Source organism: Ceratosolen solmsi, unplaced genomic scaffold, assembly GCF_000503995.2.
Source record: "Ceratosolen solmsi marchali unplaced genomic scaffold, CerSol_1.0 scaffold148, whole genome shotgun sequence".
NCBI lineage: Eukaryota > Metazoa > Arthropoda > Insecta > Hymenoptera > Agaonidae > Ceratosolen > Ceratosolen solmsi.
In genome coordinates, this window is record NW_011948446.1 from 772,310 (window position 1) to 786,596 (window position 14,287).

Consider the following 14,287-nt stretch of genomic DNA (forward strand, 5'->3'; position numbering starts at 1 on the left):
TTTTATATTAGTACCGTTACTAATTGGACAATCAAGTAAAATTTTTTGCTAAAAAGTTTCGATACAAGTTTTATACACAATTATTTATGGAATAAAATTAACTTATTTATTTTAATCATCAGTCTTAATGCGTCCAATTCATTTTAAGATATATTAAAATTCTATAAGACTGATTGATTTGTCTTACCGTGATTTCGAATTATCATTGTACCGAAAAAGATAGTGAAACATAGAAATATATGAATTTTGTATTTATATTTTACGTTTAAACAATGAAAGTCTATTATTTTTATTGTATTTATATTTTACATTTAAATAATTAAAGTCTATTATTTTTATTTTATTAATCATATTATAAAAATTAATTTTTATTTGCACGATAAATATATTTGTTAAGACTATTATTTTAAGCAATACAGAACATTATAAAAGCGTATTCTCGTCGTAATACAAAACATGTAAATTAAATTAGCTTCTTATTGTTAAATATAAAATTATAAGTATTTACAATGATTTAATAAGGAGTAATAAAATTATACAAAGTACTGATAAAATTAAAATCTTTTATTTAACATTATGAAACCATCTTTTAAGTTATATATATTATATTAATATGTACATTGCTAAAATGCAATATTATTTGCTCTTCAAAATATCACAGATCTGCTCGAATACTTATCGGCCTTAAATCCCGATGAAGTACATACAGGTGTGCATTTTGTTTCCTTGTACTTTCCTTCTTATTTTTTATTATAAATTTCACACAATGTATTAAACAAAATGAAAAACCACGATATATATTTTATATCAATTTAATATTTTAGTTTTTTCCAAATAATTTAAAAAACATATTAAAGTCATTCATACAAACATAGTAACACAATAAATCGCTTTTAAATTAAAATATTAAATTACGCACTATTCTAGGTATGCGTAAATTTTTATATATTCTCATACATTATCATACACATATATCTTTGTATAGTTTATCAGTAATTGGAATTTACCTTTAAACACAGGCACTAGTAAAGATCTTAATCTCTTTTTGACATTGTTAGCAAGGAATAGCACAATTCAAAGTATCAAGTGAAAAGAAACATTTATAATTTATACGAAAATATATCTTTGATTAGTAAAAAAATCTTCGCTGTTTAAGACGCTTAAGTTCGCCTTTGTATCTAGTTTGTTAAGTGGTTGCTTCCTTTTTTATTTCAGATACAAATACTCATCACAAATGAATTGCTGCGCTCTAGACATTCACGAGAATGTGTGTCAGAGGAATAAATTCGCTGGTTAAGAGAGTTATATGAGCGCCAAATAAGTACCACAGAAGTGAATAAAATTTTTTTGTATAATCATCCTGTGAAAAATTAAAATTAAAACGAGCGCCCGCGCCTAATGTTACATGTTACGTACGACCAATAATGATTTCTTTTTTATCAATAATCAACATTGCACTGATAAGAAAGATAACTTCTTCGCTCTTTACGTATTTGGGACGCTTTTTAATCTTGAAATAATAGCATACAATAACAACCATGACGCGGGACCGTATGCCTGATTTGTGTGCAGTAAGTTTATTATTATGCAGTATGCTCAAGTTTTTAATTTATTTACATTTTTCTAAAGGCGAAAATAAAAATTACAGCCTGCTTTGATTTTTCTAGGTTCGAAAAAACTCTCTTACAAAGAGTAATAGTTTCTTGAGAAATGTCCAGTTTCAGATGAAACAAAGCAAAAAATTGCATGAACTTCTTGAGGAAGTATGTACAAATAATAAATTCAGTTCATTCAATTCATGCAATATTTAATATAAAAATATAATTCATTTGCTTTAAATTCTTGCTTCTGTCTAAACAGATAATAACATTTATTTAAAGATTAATTTTTTCTGCTACTGTTTATATATATATATATATATATATATATCATTGTATATTTGATACAATAAAATGACTTTAAGTGAATATACACATTCACTCAATTATTTCACATTTTCATATAATCAAACATTTAATTAAATTCTTATTTATATTATTTAGTAAAACTGATAAAATACAATATTTTTACAGGTTCAAGAAACTCGAGGTTTGATTGATGCGATGATAGAAAATATTGTTATTGTAAAAAATATACAAAACAATGTACTTTTGCACACAAATCAAGGTGCGTTATACAATATTTATAAGATAAAGCTTTAAAAATGCTAATAAAAAGAATTTTACAGAATTTCAGAAAGAATTGGAAATCCGAACATCTACCATTACTCATTTAGCTCACAAAATCTTTAATAAACTAAGAGGTAAGCTGAAGTTAACCAATGATTACTTGATTTTAGAATATTTATTATTAAAATAAAGCCTTATTTATTAATAAAATAAATTAAATTCTTTGCTAGTATTTCTCGGTTAGAGGAAGTGATCTTAATATAAAATTTTTCAATTATAACAATTTTTACAGCCGTCAATATAAAATTCTCAAAATGACTAAATTGTTAACATAAATTTACTTCAAACAGTAAATATAATTATGTAGGAGTGCAAAATTTAGTAAAAATATTATACTATTTACAAATTGTATATAATTATATTTTGTAAACTGTCAAGATAAAATTAAAAAGGGAATCAAAGAAAATTTTCCAGCATTTTCTTCAGAAGTTTAAGTATTGGGCACCCAACACTTATGTTCTTACATTTTGTACATTATAAGATCCCTCCAAGAATTTAGTTATTTGGTTTTGGCTTATTAGTTGACTCTGGTTCTAACACATCAGAAGATGAATTAATATTTTGTATTGAACTCTTTGAGCTAACTGTTATTCCACTACTGGATGGTTCAGCATTTGAATTTGGAGAAATTGTAGTTTCTCTTGGAGGGCTTTTCCATTCCTTTATACCTGGATAAGTTAAAGTGGATAATCTACGTAGAACTATTCTTGGTAGAGTAGTTAGTTGTATATCTTGAAGTTTCTTTGAAGTAGTAGCACTAGATTTATGTTTTTTAAAGTTATTTTTTGTAGATACATTAGCATTTAAGTCTCTTTTCTTTAGAGGATAATTTTCATTTTCTTCAGTTACATCTTTATCTACAGACACATGTTTCTCAAGTGAGCCAGAATCATCTGCTTCAGATCTTTTTCGACACGTACTAAAACAAATAAATAAACAATTACATGGATAAATACATAAATATTGAAAACAATAAACTTGCAAATAAATTATTATCAACAAAATACTTTTCTAAAATTATCCAAAGAGTAAAAATAGAAAATTTAGATAAAAGAACAATATTCAATTAAATGAAACACACCTAATATCTTGATCAATTTCGATTTTGAGTTCAGGATGTTCATCAAATATTTCTGCTACTTGATCTTTATTAAATTCAGATATGATTTTTATAAGAAATTTTGAAACATCAACTAATAGTGGAGACTTACAATTAGTAAGAAATTGTCTAAGTTTTATTAAAGTTTGTAACATAACTTTAAATTTGAATTTTTTCGTTCCTTCTATTATAACATTAATTGCATTACCAGATGGATTTTCAAGAACAGCAGTATTTTCATCTTGATAATCTTCATCTTGCATTTTACTGCCAAAAGAAGCCTGCATTCGATCGTTCGAAATAATATAAATAACATCCTTAAGAACACAAGCACCTTCTGTATGTTTTATATCTATAGATTTTTCACATATTCCTTCTAAAATTTCTGAATTTAATTTAATTAAAATTTTGAGTTTATTTGGTGGATCAAGATGCTCTAACATGAAATCATAAATCATCCATCGTTTTGCTTCATTTTTTTGACCAGGTAATGTTAAAGCATCCCTTTCTTTTTTTCTTATTTTTCTATCATTAAATGTATGTCTTGTTTTACAATTATTATAATGAAATAAACTTCTTACAAAAGATTGAGATATTAATGTCTTATTCTTTACTAATAATCGTTCTTTAATAAGGAAAACTGTTAACTCTCTTATTGTCTCATCATTATCAGAAAGCATTGTTAATATGTGATAGAAAAATGCACCTTTCACTTTAATATAATCTTCAAGCAGTAGCTGTACAAATATCACAACTATCGCTTCTCTAACCATAACATTTGCATCTTTCATACTTATGCACATGTCTGGTAAATAAGGTTCCACTAAGGCAGTAAATCTAACACAAAGATCAGCTAAGGCTTTTACAGCATTTACTCTGATAGCAGCTTGCACTAAAGATTCAGATGTGTTACTTCTACACATTAGCCGTCCCAGAATCGGCATTATTTGCTCAGCAATTTCTCGATCTCTCATTGCTTGCTGTCCTAATAACACTATACCAGCAGCTTTAAATCTTTCTATACAACTTATAGGAGTTTTAATTGAATCACAATCCAATAGTAAACTTTGAATAATGTGCAAGGTAGATTCTGACACACTTTCAGAACATAATAGGGAAGCATGACCTAAAATACTCATAGCTTTTAAGTATATGTTAATTGTTTCCTCTTCAATGTGTTCATCTTCTTCTGTTAATTGTTCGATTTGGGCTTCAGATAATCTAATCAAATCAATTACATGTGAATGCATGACTTCGTCTCCGGTAGATGTATGTAAGTATTTTGTAATTCCACCTAAAATATCTATGCACATACTTATACTTTCCAGACCAATGTCAAAATTACAAAGACTTTTATAAAGATATGCATAAAGATTTTCCAAATACTCTTTACCCATAGTCTGCCACATATATCGTAAAACTTCTAGTTTTAAGGTAGTGACAAAATCATTACTTTCAAGTATTTCTTTATAATTTTCAAAATATTTTTTCATATTTTTGAGATCTACATGTTCTGATAAAGATGAGAGTAATATCCATACTTCTGTATCATTTTCTGTTCCTACATGAGATTGTATTCTATTAATTAAAAAATTGGTAATAACACCATTTTTTACCCAATTATCACAGACTTTTGATAAGTTTTTTCTCATTTTTTCCTCTGCTATTTTTCTTATAATTTTCCATGGTAGACGATCTATCTCATCATTAACTTTTACATTAAATGATTTTATCCTGTTTAAAACTAAATTCTGTAATGATTCTAAAACTTTTTCTTGAACTTTAGTTTCAACATCAAATATCCGAGGTAAGACAGCTCTTACATATTCATGTATTACTTTTTCATCAAATGGATTACTTTGTAAAAGACTAGCTAATACATGAATTGCATCTCGACGAACAATTAATGTAGGATCTCTACAGTGTTGACTGATAATAGGTGCCACACTATGTAAGAGAACTGGAAAGTTCATTACTAAATTTTCAAATAAATGTGTTGCACTACGTCTCACTAATGCTCGTTCATCTTTTATTCTATCTAATAAAACTGAATTAAAAGTTTCAGATCCAGGAAAAGGATTAAGATCAGTTATAAGACCTCGTAAAAGAATTGTTTCTGTTGGGAATGGTTTGTCTTGTTCTAACGTATTTAAAAAGTCCTTGACTGTAAAAACTTTACTATTAACAATTGATTCAATTATTGACATTGCTTTTCCTCTCACCATACTTGAAAAATCAATACAGCGACTGAGAGTAGTAGCAATTAATATTAACTTAGTTTTTTCTCTAATATGAGTTTCATCATCCGATTCATTGATAGGCATTTCTAACAATAGTTTTCCAATAACTTCTTGAGCAAATATTCTGTATGGTATTCTGTTATGATGAGCAAACTTAATTAAGTTTTCTATAGATTTAAGAAAAGTATCTCCTTCACATATACTAATTAATTTTGAAATAACTGTTGCTTGCTTTTGTCTAGCTTCTGCTCGATCAGGACATTTTACTAATAAATGTTGTATTAATGTTTTCATCCCCAATTCTGCATATGATCCTTTTGAAATTAATAATTTTTTTAAAAAATATATTATTGTCTCCCAAACTATATTAGCTGCCTTTGATGGTAAATCTAAATAATTTGGATAAAAATGAGGCATCAAATATTTCATTATCAATCGGATAGTATCTTCTATACCTCCATGTCTTGTATCGCAAAGATCTTGTAAAGCTACATAAGCATTAAAGGATAAAGAAGTTTTAGAAGCCTTTATCATCATTTTATTGTGATAAGTTTGAAAATGATTGACTTCAGTTTCTAATTTTGTTACTTCAACTAAGCATAATACAGTTATTTCTAATGATCTTACTTGGTATTTCATATAAAATGTTTTCAACATTGTAATTAAATCAAATAAAATACTATTTAAACCTTTTACTAAAGTAATTTTTTCACTTTGCAATATACCTTCATTTTGATCATTAGCATATAAGCTTTCCAAGTCATTAATTCTATGGTTCTTTTTATGTACTACTAATAGTTCACTTAATTTTAATGTTTCAATTGCCCATTGGTACAAATTTGGATGAAAAACGTGAAATGTACTACTACCGGGAATACTCAAAAGTGTAAAATATAAACTAGTAGATGATAGACATGCTTGGCGAGAATCTTCATCTGCTCCTACATTCTGACCTGTTTTTATAAGATATCCTAGAATAGCAAGTAATCCTCTTATATTAATATTTAAAGCGATAAAAGTTTGCCACGAAACTTCAACTCTATCTTGATCATTAACATTATCTTTAATTGTATTGTGTAAAATCCAGTTTTTTACAGCACTATAAGCCTCTTTCAAATATGCTTCCATGTCTTCACTTCCCAATAAAATAGAATAATCAGCTGGAGGCTCGGGAAAAGACATAAATTCTTTTTGCCACACTTCATCACTCCACTTTTCATCTAATGTATCTAATTTAAAATTTTCAAATATTTGCAGGGGATCCATTATATATTCTTTGTCAAGTCATCTCAAACATTTTGATCGCATGCGATACTATGATCTATAACGCGTGACGACTTACTTTAAGTAAACATAACCTTTATTTTTTAAAGATCGTTAGATAAACAAACAAGATGGTGATGTTACTAATCAAAATGTGTCGCGTTAATAGTATTATGAAAGTTTTCAATTTGGCATTACTGATTCTTCAAAATTTGTATTCATTCAAGAAATATATTTGTATTAACTGTTATGTACATTATTTGCTATAAATAATTATAATAATTATTATAATGATCACATTGACATTCTTTAATAAAATTATATTTTCATTTCTAGAATTAGGAAAAGATATTATTAATATCGAAGATATTACTTTTAATATTGCACGAGAAGGACCAGCTTATAGCAGAATTAAAGTTTTACAATATACAACAATGTTTAAAATGTATTCAGAAACTATGCAAGATTACAATGCAAATTTATTACGATATCAAGATAAATGTTCATTACTTCTGCACCAACAGAGACATTTATGTAATAAAACAATTACCTTAATTAATATAAGATATTAACAAATAACATTTCATTTAATAGATTATAATTTTTATATATAGTAAGAAGACAGATTACAAGCCAAGAATTGGAAGATATGCTTGACTCTCCTGAAACTAGTTTATTTGTCGATAATGTAAGTATTTTTTGGTAAGGAGCATTTAATTTTTCGTTATAAGATTGACGTATTTTTATTCAAGATTTTAGTAGAAACTAAGTTAGTTCAACAACAATTATCAGATATACAAATAAGACATAATGAACTTGAAAAACTAGAAAAATCTATTGTCGAAGTTAGAGATATTTTTCTTGAAATGGCATTTGTAGTTGAAAAACAGGTAAGAATTATTAAAATCATTAAAAATTGAATCCTTAGGTATTTAACTACTTAATTTCTTAGGGTGAACAATTAAATTGTGTCGAGTATTTTGCAAGTAAAGCTACTGATGATATTGATAATGGGCGTGAACGTATTCATAAAGCAAATAAAAAGACGAAATTATTGAAAAAGGTAATAACTAAAGTTTTTGTGCAATTTTTAAAATAATATTTTGATCATAAATATTTTAATTTCAGAGGAAAATAAAAGTAATTTTAGTTATGTGTATAATTGTTTTATTAATTTTTTTACTGATAATTTGTTCATAAATCAAATTTTATATAAAAATATGAAAACACAATAATAAATTGATGTTAATTTATTTTATATAATTCTATTAAAATTTTTTAAAAAGTGTATATATATATATATATAAATGTATAATCAATAATTTACCTTATTTTAATTTAATTAAGGCAAATAATGTTATAGTCTAAAATGCACAATGAACACTAATAACATATATACAAGACGTCTTATATTTTATCAGTAATGTCTCGAACACAATATTTGAAAAACGAAATAACACCTTTTGCACTTGGTCTCGTTTTGAAATCTGTGTCTGTACAAATACAAAATATTTCAAGTACTCTATCATACTCTGGGCCAAGATTTATAGCAGGTAATGGGGGTCTTGTGCCTAGAAATAAATATGTAAGTTAAAATATAAATAAAATTTTATTAAAAATATTTAAGACGAAAAAGTTATTGTAATTACCATAATTACTATCATCCGGATCCTTCAAACTTTGAATAAAACTATCTTCAGTATTTAAATTTCGATCATTATTTTCTTTACTGGTATCAATCGATTTACACTCAAGCATGGAATTGTCTGTACATATACTCATTGATTTGTCTGCATTTTCAACATGTGGAGGTGACAATGCTATCATTTCCCAAAGAACAAGACCATATGCCCATATATCTGCTTTGTTTGTAATTGGCCCCTCTTCTATTATAAGAAATTATTATTTATTAAATATTTAAATATATTTATAAAGGATATATAATATCAAAGATATCAATTATTAATATATATCATAAAAATAATTTGTTTTCAGGTAACGTAAAATGTGACTAAGTATTTTGATCGAATTTAATATAATATAGAAAGTATTGATAAATGATAAATTATTTTTTGAAAAATTTACTTGAGATGAAATTTAAATTACAAGATTTTTATTCTCAAAAACGATTGTCTTTAATAAATTATGATTAATTATTTAATAGTAATTATATTTAGTATATTTATAAAATACGTATGTAAAAAATGTATCTGTACAAAATTAATTTGAATAAAAAATTATATTATTATATATTACTCTAATAGCAGGTAGTTGAAATTATAAATGCAATTCTAAAGCCTATTTTATAAAATATTTATTAATTACCATTAATAACTTCTGGAGCACTCCAACATCTTGTACCAATATATGAAAATTCTCCATTTTTCATGTCGACTTCCAAAGATTTGTTTAAAGGTACAGAAACACCAAAGTCACAAATTTTTACAATGTTGTGATCTTTTGAAATTAAAATATTATAACTTTTTATATCACCATGAAGTATGTATGCTGTGTGATGTAAATATTCTAAGCCCTTTACAATTTCATACGAAATTTTTAATATTTTTTCTGCTGAAAATTGTGGTTCTCCAGCATCAACTTTCTCTTCAATCAAATCACCTAATTCAATTGTACACAATTAGATGGAATCTGCTTTAATTTCAATAAAAATGTATATTTTTTATTCTGTCATTCCACCAACCTAAAGAAATATCTAATTTTTCCATAGCAAGGCAGGGATCTCCATTCAATCCATAAGTGAATGCTCTAAATCCAACTATGTTCGGATGCTCCAATTTTTTAAGAATATTTGCCTCGAATATAATTCTTGAATTATATCTCGTATCGTCCGTAATATTTCTATTACGTTTTTTTATTGCCCATGGAGATCGTGTAAATCCAACTTTAGGAGATCTTTCTAATTTAAATAAGGTCACTCCTAAAAAATATAAAATTTAAAATAATTATTTCAATTTTGAAAAATATCAAATGCTAATAAAATTTATGTAAATATGTACCACATCCATAACCTATTTCTTTAAGAAATGGTGAAGAAGGAATTTTTATAGGTGTATTTAATTCTTCATTATTTGTTCCTTTAATTTTTGATTTTTTAGAAGTAGGCGTTTTGAATTCGTCCATTATTTATTAATCCTACGTATGAATTAAAAGAATTAAATCTTCGCGAGTAAAACAAGCCTTAAAAACCGTTTGAACTTTAAAAATACAAACTGACGCCACCTATAAATGGTACCAACTGTATTTGATTGAAATTGAAGCCAGTATTAGTAAATTAAGAATTTTTAAATTTTCTATTACACATCGAATCGACATAATGAAATTATAATATAACAAAAATTATATTATTTACATTTATAATACTTGTAAAGAAAAAATATTTTTACTAATCTTAACTTACTCACATGAATTTCCCTTTTATATAAACAAATGCTATAAAGAATGATTCTTTAATAATTAAAATATTTGAATTTTATATAACAATGCGAAGAGAAAATAAGAACTTTTAATATAATTTCATTTTTGTTTTATACATCTCTATTTCGTTAATTTTTTGTTTAAAAAATTTATTAATCCTTTGCATTCGTTAATTTTTTCATTTATTCGTATTTGCTCCAGTTATTTCAGGATAAAGGATAAAAATCGGATGGGAATAAATAATGTTACAAAATGAAACAATTATATTTAACATAATAAATGTATTTCAATAAATACTTATCATACTAAGCCGTTATTCATTATGGAAATAATGATATCAATGTACATTGCCTTTCATATTCGGATCAGTCTTTTATCTACACACACACACACACACATATATAAATATTTATTTATAAGTATGAATAGACACACGCGAGAGGTATAATCAATCTATCTTACACATCATAATATCCGTAAGCTTCTTATTGAATAAATTAATCAATTTCTTCGACTGTCGGGCCCGTATAATTACCACTCGAAGCGCTTTGTCGGAACTGAGTGCCGCAATCCTGTGGAGGAGCAGTACCTCCCACGTGAATCTTGCTCATTATCGGGGCACAATGCTTCTGCAGCTCCTCCAGCTTCCGCTCATACTCGCCAATCTCGGCCAGGGAATTGCCGTCAAGCCAGCAAATAGTATTGTCGCACAAGTTAACGACGTCTTCTTTTTCGGATTGGTTGAGCTTGTTGCCGCAGTCCTGGACCGCCTGTTTTACCGAGAACACATAGCTTTCGATTTGATTACGCTCTGCGATTTTCTCCCGTTGTTCTTGATCCTGCTCGTGGTATCGCTCAGCATCGGACAACATTCGGTCGATCTCGTCCCGCGAAAGACGTTCTTTGTCATTGGTGATACGAATGTTGTTGCTGGAACGGCTGGCTAAGTCTTTGGCGGTTACGTGGAGGATGCCGTTGGCGTCCATATCGAAGGTGACGTCGATCTTGGGGATGCCATGGGGCGCGGGCACTATACCGCTAAGCTCAAAGCGTCCAAGTAGGTTGTTGTCCTCGGTCTTGGCACGGTCGCCCTCGTAAACTTGAATGGTGACGGCAGGTTGGTTATCGGCATAGGTCGTGAAGGTCTGGGATTGCTTGAACGGGATGCGAGTGTTGCGTTGAATAATGTTGGTCATTATCCCGCCGGCGGTCTCGATTCCAAGGGACAGAGGTACCACGTCCACCAGCAGCACGTCTCGTAAGGTCGAGCTCTTATCGCCCTCGCCACTAAGGATCGCCGCTTGCACTGCTGCGCCGTATGCGACAGCCTCGTCGGGGTTGATCGAAAGATTTAACTGCTTGCCGCAAAAGAAATTTTGCAGAATCGATTGGATCTTCGGTATACGAGTCGAGCCTCCTACGAGAACGACGTCGTGAATGGTCCGTTTGTCCAGCTTGGCGTCGGTTAATGCCTTCTCTACGGGCTCGAGCGTCGCCCGGAAGAGGTCGGCACAGAGTTCTTCAAAACGCGCTCTGGAGATTTTCGAGTAGAAGTCTATCCCATCGATGAGAGCGTCTATCTCTATGGATGCCTCAGTACTCAACGACAAAGTGCGTTTTGCCCTTTCCGCTGCAGTTCTCAGCCGTCTCAGGGCTCTCGGATTAGATCCGACATTTTCCCGGTATTTTCTCTCAAATTCTTTACAAAGTTGATCGACGAGCCTCGAGTCGAAGTCTTCGCCACCGAGATGGGTGTTGCCCGCCGTAGATTTTACTTCGAACAGGGAGCCCTCGTCGATAGTCAATATAGAAACATCGAATGTCCCACCGCCGAGGTCGAAGATAAGGACGTTCTTTTCCCCTTTCGAGATTCTTGTCAAGGCCATAAGCCAATGCAGCGGCCGTGGGCTCGTTAACGATCCTTAGTACGTTGAGACCAGCTATGACCCCGGCATCCTTCGTTGCCTGGCGTTGAGAATCGTTTGAAGTACGCGGGCACCGTGATGACCGCGTCGTTAACGCTTTATCCCAAGTACGCTTCGGCCGTCTCCTTCATTTTTGCCAAAAACATCGAGCTGATTTCCTCTGGATTGAAACGCTTCTTCTCCCCGCGAAACTCGACTTGAATCTTCGGCTTACCGGCGTCGCTAATGACTTATAACGTGACTAAGGACGTCGCTAAGGACAATGCTTTATATCGCTTTGAATCTTCTGGTCGTCAAATCTGCAACACCAAAAACAAACGTACGAAAATGTTAAATTAGGTTAAATTCCAACAATGACAATAAATATATACACAGTTATGGAAAAATTAAATTTGAAAATGCAAAAGAAAAATAATTAAAAATCAGAGGCGAGCGCGTACTTTCTGCCGATGAGTCTCTTTGCGTCGAACACTGTGTTCGTGGGGTTCATGGCGACTTGATTTTTGGCAGCATCGCCAAGGAGATGTTCCGTATCCGTAAAGGCAACGTAGCTGGGTGTCGTTCTGTTTCCCTGATCGTTGGCGACGATCTCCACTTTGCCCTGCTGCCAAACTCCCACGCAGGAGTAAGTCGTGCCCAAGTCAATACCAATTGCAGGCATGTTGATTATTTTGTTTACACAGCTTATCTCTTGTTTACCCGAGCAGTGCGCATTATCGATTGCTTTTGACGTATCTGAATCGATGGCCGCAGTGACAGTCATCTTATACTAATTTTCCCTCTGTCTAGTTGGTACTGGAAAATTTTCGAATAGCTCATCTTCTGCGACGTACTTCAGATTATTCTAGTCATTCTGCAACTCGGACGTCACGACAAATCATACATCTACGTGATTATTTATTGCTTGAGTATAAAATGTTTCTTCAGAATATCTTAATTTCCAAAATCTAGCGTGCAAATAATATTTAACAAATTGATATTACTTAAAAGAAATGAATCGATTGACCATAAATGAGCAGCAAATTCGAGAAGTTTCTAAAAACGGCACGAACCAAGCGTCCCTATCGTGCATAACTAGGAATGGAGTGGAATATGAAACTTTTGAGAGCGCGAAAGTTTGAGAAAGGAATAGAGAATTCTGGACGTCGTAATATATAAATGCACAATAATGTGACTGTCTAATTATAGTGACAAAAAAGAAAATGAAATTACCAATATACTTTTTTAATAATAGTCATATGATATGTAATTTTAAAAGATACATCGTACTCCTTATTCATATGTAGAGACGTCCTTATTATTATTAAAATTCTTGTGTAAATGTGTAATAGGTTCTGAAAATATTAAATTTGAATAATGAATTTGAATATATACCACTATCGTTGGATTGCATTAAATAAAATCTTTTTTTTAATAATAATATACAATATTAAACAAAAATTATTTATTCAAATTAGCTTTCAACATTGATGGGTAATATTAATTTTATATTCTTGACACAAGGTATAATATAAATTTATATTTACATTTATAATATAAATTTGAATATAAATATTAATTTTTTATTTTATAATAATTATTTTAGAAAATATATAAATATTTGAATATAAATATTTAAATATAATTGAATTTTTTAATCATTCGAAAAATCATGTTTGAATAATACTATTATACCATAATACTTATAATACTATATTAATTTGATAAAATTTAAGATTTATCTTTTGAAAGGGTGGATCTTTGAAATATTTCTGTTCTGTTAAATATTTTATAAATTATTTTACTTAGAAATATTACATGTAATCTTTCTAACGATAATTCAATAGAAAATGTTTAAGGCAGTTATAAAATTAATTTCTATGTTTAGTCTTATAGATATAATAAATCTTAAATTAATATTAAAGACCTTCATAGTAATGTCGATAAGAATATTATCAAATAGAAAATTCTTATTTAGTTATTAATATATACAATTAAACTGAAATATGCACAAATAAAATAAATAAATAGATTAATAATTATAATAGATTTATGATTTACAAAAGATTTATTTTATACAATAATTTTTAAGTATTTCTTCTATAATTTCTATATATT

General features: G+C 29.2%; 3 protein-coding genes and 1 pseudogene across 3 annotated transcripts; 1 reads left to right on the plus strand and 3 right to left on the minus strand.

The window, feature by feature from the left end:
- Positions 1-829: 829 nt before the first annotated feature.
- On the plus strand, positions 830-7,929 carry LOC105366226 (syntaxin-1B). Its single transcript, XM_011504591.1, has 7 exons — positions 830-1,763; positions 2,073-2,166; positions 2,228-2,353; positions 7,167-7,364; positions 7,445-7,518; positions 7,583-7,720; positions 7,783-7,929. The coding sequence occupies exons 1-7, from the start codon at positions 1,725-1,727 to the stop codon at positions 7,927-7,929; spliced, it is 816 nt and encodes a 271-aa protein (XP_011502893.1). The 5' UTR covers positions 830-1,724.
- LOC105366175 (condensin-2 complex subunit D3) lies at positions 2,586-6,931 on the minus strand. The gene is made up of 2 exons (XM_011504509.1): positions 3,310-6,931; positions 2,586-3,147 (listed from the first exon to the last, which is right to left on the minus strand). Exons 1-2 carry the CDS (start codon positions 6,831-6,833, stop codon positions 2,724-2,726), a joined length of 3,948 nt encoding a protein of 1,315 aa, XP_011502811.1. The 5' UTR covers positions 6,834-6,931; the 3' UTR covers positions 2,586-2,723.
- A 291-nt stretch (positions 7,930-8,220) lies between the features above and the next one.
- Positions 8,221-10,032, minus strand: LOC105366176 (lymphokine-activated killer T-cell-originated protein kinase). The gene is made up of 5 exons (XM_011504510.1): positions 9,848-10,032; positions 9,532-9,768; positions 9,156-9,449; positions 8,480-8,716; positions 8,221-8,401 (listed from the first exon to the last, which is right to left on the minus strand). The coding sequence occupies exons 1-5, from the start codon at positions 9,969-9,971 to the stop codon at positions 8,238-8,240; spliced, it is 1,056 nt and encodes a 351-aa protein (XP_011502812.1). The 5' UTR covers positions 9,972-10,032; the 3' UTR covers positions 8,221-8,237.
- Positions 10,033-10,677: 645 nt separating this feature from the next.
- Positions 10,678-13,027, minus strand: LOC105366177 (heat shock protein 68-like; annotated as a pseudogene).
- Positions 13,028-14,287: the final 1,260 nt, after the last annotated feature.